Source organism: Lepisosteus platostomus, chromosome 12 (genome assembly GCF_059453375.1).
Source record: "Lepisosteus platostomus isolate fLepPlt1 chromosome 12, fLepPlt1.hap1, whole genome shotgun sequence".
In the NCBI taxonomy this organism is placed as follows: Eukaryota; Metazoa; Chordata; class Actinopteri; order Semionotiformes; family Lepisosteidae; genus Lepisosteus; species Lepisosteus platostomus.
The window spans coordinates 43,627,608-43,650,486 of record NC_142622.1 but is presented as its reverse complement, the minus strand read 5'-3'; the positions used below and the strand labels follow the sequence as shown (position 1 = coordinate 43,650,486).

Sequence of the window (22,879 nt, the reverse complement as noted above, 5' to 3'; positions counted from 1 at the left end):
ATCTGACCCCCAGCTTCTCTCTCCCTGTCTGTGTGTCTCATGGAGAGCAAGCTGGGGTATGTGAAAAGACAAATTCCTAATACCTGAAATTGTATATGGTCCATAAAATGATCTTATCTCAAAAGACAATGCTTTATTTCTGAGCAGTGTGAGCTTGTATAATGTGCAGATTCGAAGGGGAGTCTGTCTGCAGACTGCATGGTGCAGACTACCTCTGCTGCAGGCAGTGAGTTCCAGCTCGTGTGCTGCAGTCAGGACGATGGGGTGATGTATGAAGATGTCTGCTGGTCCCTGGGGAAAGAAAACAAATTGCACAGGAAGAAGTGAATCTTTTCATTTTATCATTGTTCTCATATGTTGTTTTCTGGTACCAAACCTCTATAATACAGAAAACGATCCTGTTATTGTCTCGCCCTTTCCCAGACTGTTGGCTTGACCCTGAGAGTCTGAAAAGGCGGGTATGATGAACAGGGCTTTGATTGCACCCACTGCTGTTTGCCAGTTCTTTCCACTGGCCCCCTGGATTTGAGCAGTCAATATCTCCAACAAAACATCTTAGTCGAGGCCTGCCGTGCTGTGAGGAAAGATCTCTCTAACCTGCATTGTATCCGACAGCATGTTTATCCTTCATCATATTTTGTTTTTATTTGATTTGGATTTGTTTAGAAAAGTGAAGTTCTTTGACAAAAAAAACAAACATTTGCAGTGCCCATGTCAAAGCGGAAAACCGGCTGTCTGATGGACTGTATTGGTCTAAACGGCAGCAAAGCTCTTCACACCAGCAGGCAGCTTGTTGTGGGAGCCTGGCTATTCAATAACAGTGCTGGGATCAGCACGAGTGCGTTCAGCTGGGCGGAACAGTACATGTATACAAAGTGCTGACAGTGCCGAGCTGCTGTTGACCAAACACAATTCTCTCACCGCTGGACTCAAGCAGGGCATCGGAAAACAAGTGTAGGAAAAACAACATCGGCATCGGTGAGCGGCTTGAAAGGGCATGAAACGCCAAACGTGCATCTCTCTGGGGGACAATAACATTTCCAACTGTTAAAAACGCATATTTTTACTTATTGATGACTTATCTTCCTGGAATTATCTAAATGATCAACAGGGTAATCCTACAGGTTCCCCAGGGGTTCCGTGCAGCTTGTCCGGTTCAGGATGTAGATCGTGCTCAAGTGTTTCCGGCTCTGCTCTCGGGGTGGAGTTTGGGAGGGGGTGTTGTAAGGGGGTGTCAGAAGCTGTGCTCTGTCGCCTGCTCTCTGACTACGACGGGGAATCTCGCACGCCACAGGCAGACGTCTCTAGACTGTCTAGGCCCAGCGAGTACTAACAACACGAGAAGAACGTTTTTTTTCTGCTATCCTGCAACCTTGGTAAAGCAACATTTTTTAACAGAAAACTATCAATATGAGACCAATTATAAAATGCCAGAAAAGGTAATTCAATTCGATTTAATTTTACTTAGCGCCTTTCACAACAAGGTTGCCCCAAGGCGCTTAACAAAGCAAGTGACCATACATCTTGTGAAGACGGGACAGAAAAGACCAGAAGACAACGGAGGAGAGGAACCAAAGACTCCTTAGTAAGGAGAAAAAAAACCTCTAGGGGTCCAAGGACAAAGACCCACAAAGTCCCAAAAAAAAGGATGTCATGTCCTAAAAAATACCGTACCCCTGAGATAACAAAGGGACTAAATTTAAAAAGATTTGAAAGTGAAAGGTACATAATGGCTGTCACTTAAGAGGGGAAATGCTGTACTGAAATGTAGAGGTTCTTCCTGAGAGCTGCCAGAACTCGTCGAAGCCCGTGTTCGTCCACGAGCTGTGTTCTGTTTTTCTTCAGGCGTGATTCGGTCTCTGCAGTTCGGTCCAGAGCGCTTTTTCTGACATATTGGTTCATGAATTTTGTAGTGGTGTCCTCCAGCTCTGACAGGAACAGATGGGAATTGCAAATATCTTGTTCTAGCATCTGCTTTGGTTAAAGTGTTTTTCTCTTTTCAGCCTGAAACCAAATGACTGTTTCCAGTCTTGCAGTACTTTCTAAAGGCTAGAGAATCCCTGCTGGCGCTGAGCACAGAGCTGAGACTGGTTAGAGATGATCATGGCCCTAGGTGAACAGTGGGATAGAGGCTCAAGGTCTGAAGGTTTCGGATGAAATTGACCCTGCAGGATAACAGATAAAGCAGTAAAATCACTATCCACAAGCCCCATGTGCTGCAATCAGGCACAAAGGAGAAACAAGTTATAATCTTTCATCATCGTCAAAATGGAATTCACTTTTAAATTCCTAAATAAAACTAACCCACAGCTTCTTAGTAGCTTGTTCTTCAGTCTCAGTAAAATAGCAGCTACAGTGCAACTCAGTGAAGTCTCTCACCAAACTAAACGTACATGTGTTATTTTATACAGGACAAGGTACAGACATGACATTAGTTGAGAAGTCCATGGGTCATTAGGGAGTGAGGTATTCTGTGGGAAATGAAAACTCTTCTTGTTAGTAATGAAGAAACGAACATTACATTTCCTATTCTTACATATCTTTACACAATCAAATACACTTATTTGTATTTTTTTTGCCTGTTGTAGTTGAGGTTTAAGGCTGCAGAGGGCACTATTTGACTGTTTGTATAAAGTGGTATAGCTTAAGTACCTGGTATAGAGAAATGAATCTATTGCGAAATTCAACATGTTTATGCTGATTGACTGTTAGCATGAAAGGTCACTAGAAGATAATCAATACATAATTTACAGGAACATTATATGATTTGAAATAACACTGGACCCTTACCAGGAATAACTGACTTTCTGATCGAGACGTGGTGGATTAAATCACACAGATTTCTGATTTCAAAGCTCAGAGCCTCTGCTTGCCCACTGTGGGGAAGATGTCTGTGTAGGACACTCAGTGGAGTGAGAGGTAAGTACGAGACTAAGAACTGTATAATTGTTGGCTTTTTAAATTTGTAAAACAACTGAGACCTTCAATCCCACCCTGGAGCTCTGTCCTGCTATTATCAAAGCATTGTACCAGACATCTGGTGTGACGTGAGGCCCATACACCTGCGTAGCTGGGGATGAGTGGTAGCTGGTATCATGGCCTTTGCGCACAGAAATAAGGATCTTTGTCACTTTTAAAGTTATCATCAAAAATTGCCGCTATCTAGAACACGATGAATCACAATCCCCAATAAAGAAGTAGCCATTCATTAATATACAAAGAACCATTGCATCTTATACCGTCACCCTTTCTGAATTGTTAGCTTCTACGTGTTCTGTATTCGCTTGGCCCTCATGGATTCTCTGTTCCAGCTTGTTGTTATTTTCCAAGGTGACTCATCCACTCTGACAGAGTTTTTTTTCCTGTTTTTTTTTTTTTTCTGGGATAGCGAAGCTAAAGAGTGATTTCTGCAAAGAAGGAGAAAACAAGAGACGCACAGGGCATATCAAGCAATGGATATAAATGAAAGAAGAATATGAGATCAGCAGAGGGCTGGTAAAGAATAATACCTTTCAGCTGTAGTTTTTCACGGCGGCCTGGTGCAGCGCTCTCAGGAATGCCTGACACATATTCTTCCAGTTTGTCGTTCCAGCACTTGTTACAGACTAGAAATCCTCACACCCTCACAGTGTACTCAGCACAGACCCCAGAGCTCTAAGGCAGACTGGAAATGGAGAGCAGGTAGATAGGGCACAACAATAGCAGCTCCAGTTTTCAGTTCTAACTGCCTGTCCATGTGCTTTCCCTGGTGTCTCACTGTTCACTCTGAAGAAATGGGCTTTGTCCCGGCCGTGGAGGATTTTGAATATTTGTAGCAGCAATCTTAGTTAAAGACTAAACTGGTCCAGTTCTTTCAGCCTGTCGGTGTAGGAGTTTCCCTTAAACCCCAGAAAGCACCTGGGTGCTCTTCTCCTGACCTATTTACAGAGCAGCATAATATTATCAATAAAGCAGCGGCCAAAACTGTGTACAGTATTCTTAACGAGACCTTACTAGTGCGTTAGTAAAGTAGTTATGCACTATAGCAGTACAACTCTAACAGCAACAATCCTAATACAGATTATTATGGTACTCTGCTAATTACATTATCCGCCAGTGGAGTAATCACACGTCATATCTGTACTGTTCTCTAGTAATTAGCCAGTTCAAAACCTGAAAAATGTATTATGTTAGATAAACATGGTCTGCAATTTGCGAATTGCTCTTCAAACAACTTGGAAAAATCTGCACAGCCCGCAGTGTGTGCTCTGTGGGACTTGTCCACTTCCTTCAGCCTGTCAGTGTAGGACTTTAATTGAAGCCCCAGAATCCCTCGGGGTTCTCTTCTCTAGACTAATTCTAGACCAGAATCCCTTGATTCAAGTTCTACACTTTTAGCTATACTGTACATTGCAGCACTTTGTTTCCATGTGTCATTGCCTCCCCACATTGTCTGGAATGTGTACAGTAAGTGACCAGCTCAGTCTTTTTCATAAGCAGCCTCCTCTGGCTCAGCATTTGCCATGACATATTTACAGTTTATGTTTTCACAACCTGCAGGCATAACTAAGCAGCTGTTTACATTAAACATCATCTGCCAGGTGTTGGCCAAGTCTTGAATTTTATTTTATTTTTTAAAAATTTGATTTACTACTTCTACTGTGTTTTCTGATCCTCCTAGTTTGGTATCATCTGTAAATGTGGGCGAGTTTACTAACTATACTGGACCTGAATCTAGATATCAGTTAAGAAGATCAGTGTTTCTAGTACAGACCCTTGTGGTACGCCACTAATGACATAATTCATATCTATTGTGTATGATCTGTAATTGTCTGCAAGCCCACACTAAAAACCCACTACAAACTCACAGCTGCTGCAGTCAGTTGGAGGGGGGCTGCAGGACACTGACAGAAATGTAGCTGTCAGCTTCCTGCTGTACTTGACACAGTTGACATTTAAGGTCTCTTGAGCACAGGCTGGTACAATTTTACACATCAGAAGAGCAGTGTCCCTATTGATAACACGCAGTGCCAGCCCAGATTCTGGAAACGCTCCTGGTCTTGAATTTGAAGGCTTTTTTCGAGAATAATAACACACCATCTTACTCTTTACCAACAACTCATACATTTCAGGATACAGGCCCTTTATCAATAGAATTGAGTCTGGGTGTCCCTGTTCAATGGATACTAAATTCAATTACTTTGTGATCAGAGTAAAATCCCTGAAGCCCAATCACATCAGTCCCCTAGATCTCCTCAGAGAACATGGATTAAAAACTTGTAACTAGAACAGAGTATTCCATTCTATTGAGAGGTGGTAAGCAAGAACATTACCACCTCTTAACCAGTACCTTAAAACAATCTAAAACACTGCTCCTTAAACCGTAAACCTTTTGAGGCATTTCATTAATAAATCAGTGCACCCACATCAAGAATATTTTTGCTGGAGTTATAAGTACCTTTTTTTTGTACAGCATGAAGAATTTTCCTTATTCATTGTTTTCATCGTTTGGAAATGAGTTTGGAATCAAAAGAACAGACTTTCTTTCTTTCAGTGTTCTTTCAATACAGTGTGAATTGCTGTCTGTAGGTTCACAATACTTTTCTGTTTTAAGCAAATACAGGAGATGGACAATGCTATATTGTTGCATTCAGTGTGCTCACAGCAATAATCATTTTTCACATTTCTGTAGGAACTTTCTGTTTGAAGTCAGTGATAGCTGTTGCCCTTTCCTTATGCTGACTATATTTTTTAAAGCACAGTAAGGATCCTATCAATGTATAAATTCACAAAACAATGTGTTTCCACACAAAATCCATAAATGAATTACTGAAAAATGACTGAATGTGTTATTCTTATTAACATTAGTTATTGTTTGATTAATTCTTGTGTATTTTGTTCAGCTCTTCACAGTGCACATATTATAATGTGACTCTCTGTTGTTTCTACTTGTACAGGTATCCATGTAGAATTAAAACCCTGCTAAAACACAGTGCACATATTATAACAAAGGTCATACATATTATGCTACACAAGCCACATTATGTTTCTTGAAACGAACAGTTTTTCTCATAGCCCAGGTTCTTTACCCATGAATATCTTCATTCAAGGCTATAACTGCTAACCAGTAAGAAACCAGACAAGATTTCTCAAAACTGTTTATAAGAGAGAGAAGAGGGAGAGGAAGCAAGGAAGAGCCTAGAGGAACACAACTAGTGGTGCACATTCCCCTGCAGCTCTCTAGACCTATTTCCTCAGTGTCCAATATAGATCTCAGTGTATTCTATTTATTTAACTTTATGTAACCAAAAAGGAACACACAAAATAATGTGAAACAAGTCACACCAACAACTAACTGCAAAACCTAAACAGTGAGTGAAATTACAGTCAAGAACCAATGCCCCAGGAGAGCTCTGAGACATGCGTCAAAATTGAACCTCGTGCCACAGGCAAATTGTTTCTATGCTTCTGCTTTGTGCAAGAGAAGGCCCATAGAGACTTCATGAGTGCGACTCAGTCGTTGCTGCATTCAGCAAAACATCGCTCAAACTTCATCTGCGATTCCTACAGGCTGTAGGTGCTCCACTCTTTAAAAAGGCAGCAATCAAAAGGAAAGCCTCTCAGACGCATGCTCCCATTTTAATTGATTCAGTTTTAATTCATGGGAAGTTTCCGTGCTGCTCACATCTGCTTACTTGCTTGTGCTGGAATATAATGTAACTACTGTATATGGAATATCTTAAAATTAACTAACCATGTTTTATTGTTTAATGACACAATGAGAACAAAACTGACTCATGTTTGTGTGGTTTAAACAATACACATTTTCAAATTCAAATGTTATGGTTGTTGGTTACAATTATTAAGGGGTTTACTGTTAAATACGGGTTAAATTCATCTTTCAAACTACTTCCCCAGTGACACAGATCGGTCCCCACCAGCCAGCCCATCTGCAGACTTGAAAGTGTGTCTTATTGAAGAGAGTCTGATTTCATGGCTTAGTGACCTGAGATTCTCAGAGATATGGTTCCTGACCTGTTGCTTCTGTCTGTCTCGAACTTACTGTATGTTATTTTCAAGAGATGACAGACAGCAAGCTTTGTGCTGAGAAGAAATGAAGAGGCTGTAGTTTGTAAAAGGTGGCTTACGTCATTTTCATTTGTGCCTGTTTTGTGTAAACAAAAGACCTTTTGTTAACTTTTCCTCCACGTCATGGCTTAACAGATCGTCTCAGCTAGTTCAAACTGCTCTGTGACATGCTCTAAGGCTTCCTGCTGCATGTTGTGCATGAAAAAGTACCGGCCAGTACCGTAACTTGGCAGCTAAAAAGCGTAAGATAAGGGTCCTTTTTTCCACGGGGCCACCTGGCGAGAGGGGCAGCTCATTCCCGTCCGTGGGGCGCGACAGATACAGCAGCCCCGCCCCCGGATCACGCGTGTCCCCAGCCCGGTGCCATGGCAGCGGTGGCCGGCGGTTTCCGGGTGGGTAGTGCCCCGGCGGTGCCGACGTCGCCTGACGCACAAAGGCCAGGGCCGCCGCGTCCTCTCCCTCCCTCCCTCCCTCCATGACCGTCTCTGCTCTCGGTCCTCCCGCCTCCCTCGTCACCCCACCCCACCCCTCTCTCTCTGTGCGTGCGTGTGTGTGTGTCGGCGGCCGTCTCTCCGGTTCCCTTCCCCGGCGAGGCAGACGAGGCATGGCGGCGGAGACGGGCACGGCAGCCAGCGCCAACTCCAGCACAGCAGCGAGCAGCGGGGGCCGGGCGGCCCGGAGCGCACACGCACGGTGTCGGGGAATAATCGCCGTGGCACATTTCTTTTGAACATTTCTTCTTGGGTTTTTTTTTTTCCCCCCCTTCGTTGTCGCTGTTGTTGTATGATGCTTTTGTTTTGACATATCCCGGCAGGGGGGAGTTTCTTACCTGACGTTTTTCCTCCCCCTTTTTGTTTTAATTTCACCATCAGCCAACAACCCCTTACCCCTCTCCCAACCCCCTCCACCGGCCCCCTTAACTCCTGGCGGTGCCAGGCAGCCTCGGGGGTTGTTGTTATTGTGTTTTTCTCCTTTTTTTTTGTGGTGTTACTATTAACATTTCCCTCACTGCCTTGCCCGGGCTCTGGATTGCTCTCCCGGCGCACACAGCCGGGGGGGAACTCCTCTCAGTTGGCTGGACAGCTTGTGAGTGCCCCCTCCCTCCCCTGCAACACCTCCGCTCAAGACTTCATCATCAGTCCCCGGGCTGGACTGGTAGCTGACAGATGGGAGCGAAACAGAGCAGCCCGGCGGCCAACGGGCGGACCAGGGCTTACTCGGGCTCGGATTTGCCCTCGGGCACCTCGGCCGGGCCCGGGCACGGCAGGACGCCGGCGCTGAGGTACGGTTACGAGTCCGCCTCCGCACACGGGGCCTCGGGAGCCGCCGCCGCCGCCGCGGCTCAGCCGCTCGGCCCCAGGACGAGGTCGGTGGGCGGCGGCGGAGCGGGGTCAGGGACCGGGAGCAGGCCCCAGTCGCTGAACCAAGCCGGCCTGAACATCCCCAGCAGCGGCTCCCAGGAGTCCGGCAGCAGCACCCCGGAGGACGGCGGCACCGGCGGCGGTCACGGCGCGCCGCGGCTGCTCATCGGCTCGCTGCCGTCTCACCTTTCGCCGCATCTCTTCGGAGGTAAGAGCAGAGCCGGGTTGTGTCTCGACAGCAACACATTTCCACCGGAGTCTGCCTGCCTGTGTGTGTGTGTGTAGCGCCTCAGTACCAGCTGCACTTGTGCAACGTGTAGTTTGTTTTATACCGTGCGTAACTGCGCAGGGAAAACTGTTGGTGAAGTGGAAGTTAGTGCGCATAGTGTTTCGCGTACGAACTTGACCTTTAGTTTTACTCCACAGTTTTATCAGCTGGCCTGGGCCTGTGTGTGGGGGGGTTATGTCAAGAGTGCACGAATTATTGCGAGCTGGGGGGGCACCCAACTGGAAATTTCTGGCTGATATTGGATTGATAAGGGAGCGGACAAAAAAAAAACCTGTTCACTTCTGAGGGCTGAGATTGATCATGCGTCCCGTTGGTTGGTTGTCTTCAAAGACAACAGCGAACACACACACACACACCCAACATCAAAACGGTGCTGGTTTCCCCATCAGGTGTGTAGCTTAGCCCCCTTCAGCCCCGGCCGTGAAAAAAGGGAGGTCGTGCCTTTCATCTTCTGTCATTCCTCTCGAAAGGACGCGACCTCGAGCAAAACCGCACGGCTCCTGTTTTGATCAAACTCGAGAGCCCTGAGCCCCCTGTCACAATAAACAGGCACACCCCCTCCTGCTCTGTGATCGGGAAGGAGCCAGCTGAGACGGAGCAGAAAGCTGGTGGGCGTGAGGAAACTCGTGTGCATCAGGTGGGGGGGTTGACGGCCGTGTGGAAAGTACCGTCTTCGGCTGGAGCAGGAGTCCCAGACTGAAATTGGTTGACAGCCGATTTCCAGCAAGACTGGAAGCAGGAGCGGGTGGGTGGGTGCTGGTGGTGGTTTTTGTAAGTTGGCTCTTTTGCCAGTCTGCGTGCCCGACCTGCGTCCCCACAGATGTGGGTTTGTGCAAGGAGATGGGGTTTGCTCCCAGACACACGCAGGGGGGGTCGACGTGCTAGCTGGAACTGCCCTTTTCCAGGGGAGATTCCCAGGGATTTCCTACTGTGCCGGCTGTGGGGGTGTCAAAAAAAGGATTGCGATGAGCCATGTGGTTTGCTTTCCTCTGTGTCCGTGCTGTTGTTCTGAATGTGTAACATAGTAGTCGCGGAAGAAATCTATCTTTAAGTTGAGGTTGCAACATAATTACGATCCAGAGAAAGTTGTTTATACTGCCCTAAGCCAGAGTTTAATTATTGGCACCGTTTACTTCTGGGTTTAATATTCTGAGATATGATATGTGGCGTTACACCATTCGTGTGATTCGGAATTAATTTTATTTGATCGTTTATTAAACGTTTACAAAGGGAAGAGTCTTTCAAATGACAGCTGATCCACAGCCCTCAGTAAAGAATTGGTATCAGACGTTGCGTTAAGCCTACAGGAGCTGACAGCATATTTGGAAGTAGTCATCCTCCTATAGGAGTTCCATAGACTTAAAACGTCAAAATGCAACAATAGTGATGAGATACATTATTACTGATATGCATTTTTAATGCTCCTTGTGGGTAACACATTACGAGAAAGTTGTATTATTTTGAATTGATTTAACGTGCATTGCATTTTTATTTAGAGTAAATTTCTTTCAGTTGTTAAGGGATTATAAAAGGATTCCAAATTGAGTAAAGGTTTTGGTGATTTCCTTCAAAATGTGACTAAAGCGAGCAAATTAATGCAGCAATTTATAATATGGCCAGGTAACTTTGATTTATCTGTCTGATTGGTGTTCGGTGCCTGGCATTAGTTTGGTCTTGGAGTTGAGCAGATTACTTCAAAAAGGCTTTAAAAGAATGTAATTCCTCTCGGCTTCTAAATAGTCAGATTCATGTGCTAAAGGATTACTCTCAAGTGGGATATAAAACCCAGTGTCACCCAGACAATAAAAAAAAATCAGTGTGCACATTATACGAAACATGGTCTGCGAATGCTTGTTTTTGTCTTCATCAGCCTTTTCTCGCTGTCAGCATCGTAGGGCTCTAGAGCAGTTAAGTGCTCTTCTCCTAACCTTGCAACCCAATTTTCAGGCACCCCATCTCCCCATGCAGGAAGGGTATAGAATTGAAACCTGTAATTTCTGCATCGTCAGATCTAATTTGAACAGAATCTCATGTTCCCTGGCCCGCTGGTCAGACATGTGGAAACATGTCGGGAGAATCTCGGTGAATTCAAGCCAGACGTCTGGTACAGAGTTCTGTTCAGAGTGCCGTCGTTACTGGCTGGTCCTGCTGTGAGAAGGAAAGAAAGGTGACAGTTTTACTCGAGTCATGAAAGTGAGGGAAAATGTTGAACTGCGAGAAAACGTCTTTCTCCGGTACCGAAAGTGTTATTTCCGTGCAAGTCAGAAACGCCGTGAGCGCCCCCGTCGGTCTCGCTGGAGTTTGAATTTGGTCTCCCTGTTGATGTGTTTCTCATACAGCACCTCTGACCTGCCCGGTGATACAGGTGGAAGAGCCACATATATCAGCAGCAGGTTTAGTTGCTGAGGGAATTGCATGCAGCAGGTCTGAGTAAACAGAAACCATTATGGTTGCTTGGTAATATGGGTGTCCCTTTGGGTCTGGGGCTAAGTACGTGTTTAAATATGAACTTTGAGTTGCATTAACAGAAGGGCTTCTTATTGTTGGGACAGTGCTGTGTTGTAAGTTACAGCGCAACGCTTGAGTGAAAAAGCTGCAATTCAGTGTTTCCCCACCGAAGACAAGTATTCATCCAGGCTTTCATAGAAAACCGTGCGTCTAAATGGGAACAAATCAATCTAATGTGTTAATCGCAGTTTTGGCCCGATTTCCTCCGAAGGGATTTGCAGAAATCCAGTAATATAAGGTTGGCCGGATCATGTTTGTTCGGAAGATTTTCATTTGCTTCTAAAGGGTAAAAGAAAAGCCTGGGGCAGAGGGTTCCCCTCTGTTTTTGATAGAATTTGGTTTTCTTTGGGTAATTTTGTGCATTAATATGGACATCTTAATCCATCTTGTTTGCGAGCTGTAATTCCATACATGCACACGAGTGTAATTAATGGGCCTGCCTGATGATGAATGATCACTGATACGTGCTCCCCTGCAAACCGCACAGACCCTGCCAGCTTCTGACAGGTTCCCTAAGCTGCTGTGCTGGAGTGCCCTTCTGAAGTTGCTCTTGACTTGTTCTTGAGAGTTGCTTGTGGCTTTGTCATGGTGCCAGTGTGTTTCACTATAAACATGCGTACGGTTCACGCTTGTTTAAGCACACATCATGCACACGCTGAGTTTAATCAACTTGGTCTTCTTAATATGCATTTACAAATACATGTGTGTTTATTGCACTGTGTAAATGTGTTTCAGTCAAATGTATGGTGTGCACATTTTTTAAATTCTCAGAAGAAAGGGATACAGTGTAAAATTAAAAAAACAAAATAGTTGCTTGTTCAAAAGGTTCTCGTTTCTGGTACCAAGACCATGCAATACCGCCTGGCAGATGGAAAGCTTGTTTGTCTATATACCATTCATGACCTTCATCCAGAGCCAACTGGAAATAGACTGGGTCACAAAGAGAAAGAACTGTTTTTGAAACAAATGAGAGCCTTTACATCCAAAGCATACGGAGGTTCTTGAGAGAGAGTGTAACCAGGTCAATATTAAAGCTGTGCAGCAGATATTGGATTAGATCAGAGCTGGCTTTGCAGAGATTGGAATATGAAAAAGAGAGAGGTTAGTTTTATTAGAAAAGTTGCAGATATAAAAGTTGTTTCATATTTGTGGTGTATTCATTCAAGAAAGTTTATTGAAAGTCATGTTGGATTACCCTTTCATATTGGTATATTAATTCAGAATTCCAATAAAGTCTCCATCATTGTATAATTGTGTATAATTTTCTCACCCTTGTATACAAAGTTTCTCATAGCTGTGTCCAGCTTAGTATTTTGAAACATTATAAGATAAAGGGTACAAGTTTTTTTAAATGTCTTGTCCCTATCGGTGCTGATAATATTTGTTTTTCATCAGGTTATGTTCACCAAGTCCACACTCCATACGGTCTGTCGTCTTGTGTGCACCCCAGTCTAATTCCTCCCTTTATGTGGAGTACAGTGTAATAAAACCCAGCTGAAGCAGACATTTCTGCAGGCAGTATACGTGTTGTGTTTTTGCAAGTCTCATGTACGAAGACAGGCTGCCTGTGGTGTTAGTGTTTCATCCTTAACAAAACGTTGAGTATTTTGTAATGATGTGATTCAGTTGCTGAAGGATGTGGTTGTAAACGTCTGTATTTATCAGGGGCTGACTGTAATATTCTGCAACTTAGTGGTGCCTGATAAGACTTCTTATACCATGTGTTAATCATAATGCTTTGAATCTTAATGTTTGCTGTGTCTGTAAAATACCCATTATAATAAAGATAAGAGCAGTTAAGGAAACTCCAATATTTGTGTATTCATTAAAATGCCTGTAGCGAAAAAAAAAGCTACACTTAGCGTGTTACAATAAGGAAAGAAAACTGAAAGACCTGTGAATTCTCACTGGTTGTACTTCAGTGAAGCAGTATTGTGTTTTACTGTGCATGTGAAACAGCAGAGTCTTGAACCAGTCTGGCCTGTGGAGCATAAGCAACAGATGAAACTTTATCCTTAACCAAAGATCAGCAGGCTGTTGCCCTTTTGGACAGAAGCCAGTTTCAAAGCAGCTGAAATGACTACCTCATGTGCAAGACGGGCCTGCCTGAGTTCACATCAATACACTTTTATTTGTAAATAGCAGGTTTCCTGGTGGAGTTTTAGACTTCGGGCACTATTAGGTTCCTAAGACGGATGCCACAGTTTAAGCTCGCATGAGAATAGGTGGGATTTTAACATGCCAAAAACTGAACACTTTGATTTTTTCAGAGATTGTTTTTCCTTTAATTAATTGAAAAATTGATTTTTTAAATTATTTCTTTACTTCCAAACTTTTTCCCTCGCCCACAACTTTACAGTTTCTTTGACTTTTTTTCCCCCTAAGTGTAACAGCACATTTACTGTTACCCTATTGTAAATTTCTGCCCTGGATTGTTTCCAACTTGTGAGAGCTGAACAGTTCATAGTCTGTCACCATAGTGCGAATACACCAGTCATCATCAGCCAGCCAGAGTCTTAACTGTAACCAAGCCACATCATACTGGGGCTCCAGACAAGTCTCTACCACCTACTACTCCAAACAGCTATAAAATTAAGGAGGCTCTTCAAGTATTGAAACTGTCTTGTGGGGCTGATCGGTTCTGGCTTTGTGTCAGTGCTTTACAATGTGAGATTCTGTGTTACTATTGGCAGATTTTACTGTAACACGTTTTATTCTCTGGGAAACTTAAAACGTCAAGTCCCAAAAAAACATAGTTTTGTTATTGTTTTGCAGTATTCAGTTGAAAAAGAAGGCTCACTTTTAGCAGTTTTCTTTCTTTCTGTAAATAACTGTATGTTAACACCTCTTGGATAATGTGCATCTGAAGTAAAGAAGGTGCATGTCGTTTCTTCAGCTGCCTGATGTGTACATTGATGTTTAGGCCTCTGTACTTGAAGGCAGCGTCACTGTAATAGATGACTGAAGAAAGCTCTTGATGTAGAAGTAGCTGTTCGTACAAGGAAGGAGAACTTTTTTTGTTGACATTGTACTGTTTATGATTAGTATGCCTTTGAACTTTAAACCTGATAGATGAGAGATTTTTCAAAACAGTCGAATCTTTGAGTCAGGTCAGGCGTTCAAAGTTTATCTTGAAACTGGTGTGGCTGTGTACCAGAGAATTACCGTTTCTGATAATGAAAGGCCGGTTTTGAAATAGCTGAAGAAAAGCTTTGGTTTATATAGGGATTTCACTGTTTAGATGCTGTACAGTACAGCTGGCTAGTTCAATCTTTAAGTGTAGTCGGATCAAGGGTTAAAAGGGTACATTTCGTACTGAGGTTGATATTTCAAGACATTAAATTAAGAAAATGTTATAACATTATATATATAGTCTTGTGATATTTTCTGTTTGTTTTAACCATGTTTATTGCTATTATTTTTTATTAGATCAGTTATTCTAGCTGAATGTGCTGAAATCTGCAGTAATTAAAGTGCTTTTCCACCACTTCTGACTAACAGCAATCCTCAAGCTCTGCCTGTTTGTGTTCTGTGGCTTTATTTTTCTATGAAACGGGTATTTGACACAATATACGTGCACCCGACCAAGAGTTGTCCACTGTAGTGACAAAAGGCTGACAGGCAATGCAAATTAACCTGACCTCACCCGTTTAACAATGGGGCTCCTGTGCTGTCCTGAGCCACTACCAGACCTCCATGTCATCTCCAGACCAATTCTACTGGTTTCCTCTTCAGCGGAAAGTCAAAACAAACCAGCATGCAACTCATTAATAATAATAATAATAATAATAATAATAATAATAATAATAATTATTATTATTTTATTATTATAAGAATTTAAGCCCTGTAGTATATTATCCTTATCCTAAATATCCTTGTATGTCTTTATCTTCAGGTCTTTATCCTTGTAGCTCAAGGAAAGAGAAAATAATCTTAAAAACATTTACTGTATGAATGCTTTTTTTTCTGTCTGGCTTTAACAAGGTGTGGGGATATCCCTGATCTTCCTCTAGTGTTGTAAATATTAAGGCTAAACCTGATTAGCTCTACACATTGTGTGGGATTTTGTAGTTCCTCAGGGGAGAAGAAATTTAAGGTGCCTTTGTGGCAGTCTCTTTAGGAATGTTCACAAGCTGGGCAGTCTACACGCATGCCTTCCAGCTCTTAAATCAAGATTTGGAAAATGTCAGCATTCTGGGCACGGTTTCATCTGTTAGAAAATAAGGTGCCCCAACTGGAATGACATCAAAAGGATACTGAGGAAGTGGCCATTGTGATCTGTTGACAATCCCTTTTAACTCACTGTCCCGAGCTCCGGCGAGGTCTTCCTGTCAGCAAGCGCTAGGGCCTCGCGAGTAGAGTTCGAAATGTTGAGCTAGCAAGGCGCCCCAGCACTCGGCCCTGTTTTAAGATACAAATCCAAAAAGGATTTTGTTTTCCGTTGCACAAAAAAGCCAAATGTCCTCGTCTTGCACGTCCTGCGACTTGCGCTGGTTCCTCGCTGTTCCACCCCTCTTCCTTCAGTGAAACATCTCGCCTCCGCGTGGCTTCTTGAGGTCCGCTCGTGTTTCCGCTTCCTCCTTTCGCCCCTGCTGGCCCCAGGGCTGAACGCGAAAGGTTTGTTTCGGCCGGCTGTTCCTTCACAGGGAAGCGTTATGGGGGGCTGGAGATCGCTGAAACCTGCTCCATGAGCTGCAGATCTCCGAGGGGGCCGTGTGAAGCACGCAGCTCAGTGACCAGTCCTCTGTAACCCGTGGGGTAGCGAACTGTGCGTTTCACTCGGCCTCTTAGCGGCTCACATGAACCTTGGCATGTTCTTTCTCATGCCTGCCACCCAGTAGCTCACACCTGCCTGTCTGTGGTTGCCTGGTGACGACTGCAGGTGAATGGCCCAACAGCAATGACTCGCTGAACTTTCTTTAGTATCTGGAACTCTTCTTTTGTCCTAAACACCTTGGTTTACCTTTAAATCTTAGTATTTTGTCGTGTTTTATTCCCCTAATCTGCCCGCTGCTTGCCTGTAACCTCGACCGCTCCCGAGAGCTCTATTTTCAGAGGGCGGTGCACTTTGGCACAAGCGCTGCGCCTCCCTGACTTTTTCCCGTCACGCGTTTGCATTGCTCCGTGTGGGTCAGCGGTCACTCTGTTGGGTTTCGACTGGACCTGACGGAGAAGTGGGGAAGTGTTCTACAGGCTGCGACGGCAAAGAAGGAAGTAACTTAATGAACAGCAAGCGATAGTTGAAGCAGTTGTCAGAATGGCAGGATTGTGTACAGGTGTGTGCTCATGCTTCATCTGCCCTGCCCTGTCACCCTCTCCTGATGGACCTCATCGGGAGGCGTACTCCGTTACTGACAGCACAGTAAGGCTGTCGGCATCCCCGAGCTCTTGGATATTCTATCGGCCTCTTCTGGGGCTTTAAAAGGCGGTTTTAGAAAAAAAATAATGTCTGTATTTCCCCGTCTTTCAGAGGCAGGTATGCAAATCCATCCTGACAAACAAAATATTGTTTTTTCTTCTCATTCGGGAAATTCAGTTCTTGTGAAGCGTTCCACGTTTCTCTATGTAATTTCTTTATTCAATTTAAACCTGAAAAAGTGGCATTTCTTCACAGGAAGGGTTAAGGGAGCTTGAAAGAAGCTACCAGCCATGTTGTCCACGCTGCCAGTCTGACAGGCTTCGAGACAGGATGGTTCTTTCGATCAATTCAGCACCAAGCAGGCTGGATGGACTGAATAGCTTCCTCTTGTTTGAAGTCTTTTTTTTTTTTGTTCCTAAATGGGCTTACAGGCTACTGTAAATTCTCCTTGAGGTGCCATCTGATTTTCAACCTACACCATTTGCATAAAAACTGTCTTTGAAAAGTGGTCACTGTGGCCTGTAGAAGACAAACATCTCCAAATGACAGAATTAGTTTCGTGGGATGCGCACGCAGCTGTATTTTCAAGCAGTTAATTACGATGATCACTTTGCTGTGTAGAGTGTGGTTAACTGACACTACATTTTTTTAAATGAGAAGGGTGCTTATTCAGCTTCAGACCGGTTCAGCTTGGCGGGCGTCTTGTTGCTGTTCTTTCTGTTTGCACAAGTTTAACTAATGTTCTATAAAAATGTTCCGTCAGCAGCATTATCTTCTGTCAATCTGCACCAAACTCTTCAGAGAAATGCTAAAGCTTTTCATTAATATATTAACTGGTTCGTAATTCAATTGTTTTACAGTTACTGCTGGAGTCATGTAGTGTAATCAGCAACAGCAATAGTCATGAAATTAAACAATGTGTTTTGTTGTGCTGAAAGATTCTTCCAATATGATAGGGTTGTGAAAACTATGAAATGCCTGGATATTGTCGTTGGCTGTTTTGCTGGCTTACTCAGGTTGGTTTTGGCATTTTCGGATTTGCAGATGTGGTAGTAACTCTGGCAATTGTTTGTTCCTAAATGGGCTTACAGGCTACAGTAAATTCTCCTTGAGGTGCCATCTGATTTTCAACCTACACCATTTGCATAAAAACTGTCTTTGAAAAGTGGTCACTGTGGCCTGTAGAAGAAAAACATCTCCAAATGACAGAATTTGTTTTGTGGGATGCGCACTCAGCTGTATTTTCAAGCGGTTAATTACGATGACTACCCCTGAACAACTTCATTCCCCGTCGTTTGCTGTGTAGAGTGTGGTTAACTGGCACTACATGTTTTTAAATAAGGGCCCTTATTCAGATTTAGACCAGTTCATCTTGGCGGTGTCTTCTTGCTGTTCTTATTTCTTCCTATTTATTATCCCTTTCATTGACTGTAATATTGGTTTTGTATAAAACCAAATGCTAAAGACCTCAATATCACTATTGTCCTTCAGATTTTTTACAACGAAATGCCAGTATATTGCCTGTGTATACATCATATGAAATACCATTAACTGTGGGCAGTGTCTGTTGTTAAATGGGGCTTAGCTTGTCAAGGAGATAGTGCTGTTGCCACAGCTGCATTGAAGTGTTTCTTACATCTTTAACATTTTATGATGCCAGCTTTCAGCGCAGTGATAATGCATCCTGGCCTACAGAGTCTAGTGCTTCTCCAGAAAAAGACATCTTTTACCAAATGTGTCACTGCAGTGTTGACGTTTTACTTGACATTTCAGTGGTTGCGCATCTGGCTTAAAATAAATTAAGGCTTTTTTGTTGCTCAACACGGTTCTCCTTTCATTTTTTATGACTTTGCCTTTTTTTTTTTAATATTACTGTTATTGTACTGAAGAAATAAAATTGCAGGCCTGACAATACCCATATTGGACTGTTTTTAAAAAGCCTACATGATTACAATAATGTTAGTGCAAACATGTATTTTTTTAATGATCATAAACTGAAAGCCTTGTGGTATTTGTTCAACTAGATTGAGTATAGCTTGCCAGGACCTGACACCCCCTTGTTGAAAATCAAGCTGGAAGAATCTTTTACTATTTTCTTCCTGATGCTTTTTCCATTAGCCTGTAATTCCATAAAACATTCCAATCTACAAAATGTATATCGGCTAAATTGTGCATGTTCAGAGTTTTTCCAGGAGCAATGCTTAATAAAAGGCATCCATCCTAACTGTACCAGTCTACCTGGAAGACGTGCTGCGGTCTGTGACAAGTTCGGTTGTGATTTGTGTTTCAAGCGAATGTCCTCATCAGTCTGATACTCTGTAACAGGCCGATAACTGTGCATTGGCTAGTGTCAGCAGACATGGGCCTGTCTGCTGCCTCAGCAGGGCAGATGCTGCTCCTTAATGAATGAATGACCCACTTGGTCCCATTTGTATTATTTTGAAGGTTGAAGAAGGTCATTGGAGAGGAAATAAGACCTTAGTTTACCAACTTTAGCAATGGGTTTCAGTGCTATGAACAGAAGATATATATTTAGTCTTGTTTGAGAGCCAGTCTTTGTCATAAGCATTTTGTTTTTTTTTCCTGCTGTCATTGCTTTTAACAAATTTAACTGTGTTTTTCAGAATGTGGATGAGATGAAGACTAATATTTTTCTAGAACAACCTAAAGCCACACTAGCTAAAGACTGGTTCATGGCTGGCTTAATGGTGTAATGTGTTTCTTCTTCTCCAGTGGATACCTGTGAAACAGGTAGCAAATTAACAAGAACAGTACTGGGTCATCTCATATATGGTAAGTCGGCTGTTGAATTTGCTCTGCTAAAACTATATTGAGGTCTATTGGAATATTTCTATCTGTATTCTTCTATATTGTAGTAGAGCCGTTTTCAAAGAAAAGGAACTCTGAAAACTAGTCGCTGGAAAAAAGTTTTATGGTCGTTAAGATTAGAAGTATCTAAAACTACAAACGATGGGGGAATTTTTGGCCACAGCCAGTATTTCCACTTGGGTGGAATGCCAAGTTGATGCAATCTGGAAAGTTTAGTCGTTGTATTTTTGCTGACAAATCTCGGGCTGCTCACAGAGGTGCCAGTTTATTTAGGCTTTTAGCCAACATCGTTTGATTCATAGATTTGTCGTCTTAACAGAAGCACCTCACTTTGATAGTTGTTTGTGTTTATCTTCCCAGTTCCTAGACAGTGCAGAGTTTGTGGTATGCGGGAAAAAGTGTAATAAATAACGAGCAGCAGGCTTCCTTAAAGGTTACAAACGTTACCTCTCATCATGGCTTCATTTCTTGTCCTAATTTCTATAATACGTGCAAAGCAATATAGCCTTTATGTACCAATTACAAACCTTGACTGTAACTAGTAGGTGAAATATTCGTTTGCTCTACTAAAACTTCCCTGGGATTAAAGATTAAATCCACTGTGGTGTAAGTTTTCCTTTAATCGCTGCTTCATATGTTCTTGAGGTCTGGCTTCAAAAACTGGTTCTAGTCCATAGCCTTCATTGAGGTGCATTCTGAAGCAGATTAACATGTCCGGCACATTTCTTTATTCAGAGGGAGGAGGAAATCCTGACTATTGTTCAGAAAAACTGAGTGTTAGTCCTATTTAACTCTTCAGGAACTCTCTCTGAGTCGTGTGTGAACGCGTGAGGAGGCTGAGGCCCACCCAGTACATTTCTCTAGGAACAGCAGGAGCACAGACTGTACTGGAATAAAACCGGCTGTCTGGGGTTAGAGAATTCGAGTGTTTTGGGGAATCCCCCTTTGCAAGAGCACATTCTCAACAATTCTTGTTCTACATTTGGTAATAGTTAAGGTAATAAGTAAGAATATTTAACCCTGTTTAGAAAGGCTTGATTTTGGTTGAAGGGTCTAAATTGTTGCAGTGATTTGTAGAACTCTTATCACATGAGCAAATTCCCATGCATTTAATTTTTATAGTGCCCTTAACAACATTACTATTACTAAAACCTGCCGCTGGCTTTGTTCAGCGTTTTAGTTGTGTAACTTAAGTTGCGTAGTTGGGATATGTTTTTCAGGGTTGGAAATTCTTTTAGCAGGAGTGTGTTAGCCGTTTTCTTTGATCAACTGCATATTCTTGACTGAAATAAACTGAAGGCTGGCGGACCTGGAGATTACTGCCATCTTAACGACGTAATTGTATTGTATTGAACATACCTTGGGCAAACTTGTAATGTGTGATTGTGCCACATACAGTATATATATCCTATAATTGATCAATTACAGCTTACATTCTTGCTTGGAGCAATGAGATCCATTTCAGGTATTTCAGAAGGACAGCTATAGCAGAATTTCTGGTTCCATATTAGAAGCAGCTAAAGCCTTTAGCACAAAGGCACAGATCTTCAGTAGACTACGCACCGATACCTCAGTTACCAGTGGTGCTGATTATTCACGCTGGAATTAAAACCCGTGAGTTAATTATAAGCTCTCTGTGAGGGTGCTCCTTGCCAGGTTTAGTCATGAGCAGTTCCCGGTTGGGATTCACATTGAGCTCTGTTGTTTTCTCTCCCATGCCCTGTCACTGAGAGCAGGCACGTGCTCTGTGTCGCTCTGAGATCAAGCGAAAGCACTGTGCGAAAGGGCTCTGGGACCTGTGCTGTGCGCTCAGCTCTCCAGTGTAGTATTTTTCTGTCGTGTCTCTTTATTCGTTGTCGTGATGTTCCACTGAGTGGAATGTTTTCAGCGCGGTGCAAGGGCAGTTCTGATGGTGAAAGCTGATCTGCGGTTTGGCATCTAACTTTTTAACAAAGAAAGATATGCAGAGTCATTTTATTTTTGTAGTAAGCAGTGTCATGGTTGTGAAGACTTATCAAAACGCAGGCAAGCGTACCTCTGAATGGCAGCGTCTGTCCTCCTTGCTGTTGCTTGTAAATGGGCACATGTGGTAAATAAAAGGCTCTCACTGTGGCTGACGTTTTGTAAAACAAAGACCGATTCAAAATCATTTAAGTGTGCCTGAGTGAGATTGCCACACATGGGCTCAACTTTCCCCTCATTTACTGTTTTCACATCACTGGGAATCACACTCGACAACATCAGTCTTCAGTGGAATTAGATGACCTACGTTGTCGGTTTACTATCAAGTTTGGTTTTAGCCTCAAAGCCTGTGTGATTAATGCCATGAAGGGGTTCTTTTGGGGTTAATTGAAAGAAAGACCAAGCATGAAAGAGGAAAGAAACCAGCCTTACTGTGCTTTTGGCGTTGTAATACTCAAATATTTTACTCTCCATCTGGAAAAGTCTTCATTCCCTCTCCCTTTGGGGTTTTAGTTATTTTTTAACTTGTGCTTGGATATCATTGTACTCCATTTTTTAACTGGACACTTTTCTTTTGTCATTTTAGCGAATGCGTTCTTTCTCCTGATATATTTTTTAAAGTGTTACACATAACAAGCGAGCATGTTAACCGCCCCCTGGAGAACTGCTTGAAGTTCTGGGTCTATTGGCAGTCTGTAAGCCTTTCCCATTGGAGTCTGTTCGGATTTCTGAAGTGCTTGGCTCGGACCCCTCAGACACTCGTCTGAGGTAGGTGAAAGGCCATCATTTTGTAAGAAAAATGAAAATTAAATGGCGTGCAAAGGTTTAATTGTGGGTTATTTTGTGCCTTGCAGGTTTTATTTTAACCACTGTCTGCAGCACTGGGTCCCAAAGACGAGTTTGTTTTATATAAACCTTTGAGGATGGCTGCGTATTTTAAAGACCGCACTGAGCTGACTAAATTTCTCTCGGAAAAAGTGTGCTGTTGATTACAGCCAAACCGGAATTTTTTGACACTTTATGCTTGTTGATAGAAGGTCCCATGAGAGTGCTTTGCTTGGATTTAATTGAATTTTCCCATCTTGTGGAAGGAAGACGTTCCTTCCTCTGAGTTTCCGATGGTAGTGAGATCCCGAGCTGGCAGGGAATGCCCAGAGCAGCTGTCTGTCAACAGCAGCACAAGCTGTGCATCCTGGCCCTGCCCTTGGAAAACACCCTTTCATCGTCTTCAGTGAGTGTTCAAGAGCTGCCTTTGTGCTTTACCGTTCGTAAATGTGTAGGTTTTTTAAAAAGAAACTACACATTTCTGGACTCATTTCTTTAAACAAAGCGTTTGTGGGTATCTGGAATAAGCCGCCCAGCCGGACTGAAACCCTGAGGTTCTTCATGAAAGTGCTGGAGGAGATCAGGGCTTTGAATCAGGTGGCATCTTGCAAGCAAATGTGCAGGAGCTAAATGACCTTGCAAAAAATGTGCAGGATTGGCAATAATTATGGACCCATA

The 22,879-nt window shown here is 43.1% G+C and overlaps 1 protein-coding gene and 1 long non-coding RNA gene across 5 annotated transcripts in view; one reads left to right on the top strand and one right to left on the bottom strand.

The window, feature by feature from the left end:
* Positions 1 to 320: 320 nt before the first annotated feature.
* LOC148651599 (uncharacterized) lies at positions 321 to 8,796 on the bottom strand. The gene is made up of 4 exons (XR_015925779.1): positions 8,616 to 8,796; positions 3,510 to 3,664; positions 3,240 to 3,407; positions 321 to 2,165 (listed from the first exon to the last, which is right to left on the bottom strand). It is a non-coding gene; the product is annotated as an uncharacterized LOC148651599 (long non-coding RNA).
* Positions 7,221 to 22,879, top strand: part of znrf2b (zinc and ring finger 2b) — a 46,635-nt gene continuing 30,976 nt past the window's right edge. For 2 of the 4 annotated variants that reach the window (XM_088602125.1, XM_088602124.1), the window contains exon 1: positions 7,221 to 8,637. In XM_088602125.1, coding sequence (XP_088458251.1) covers positions 8,235 to 8,637 — 403 coding nt within the window. In that variant the 5' untranslated portion in view covers positions 7,221 to 8,234. The remainder of the gene's footprint in view (positions 8,638 to 22,879) is intronic. The other 2 variants (XM_088602123.1, XM_088602121.1) reach the window with 2 other exon arrangements.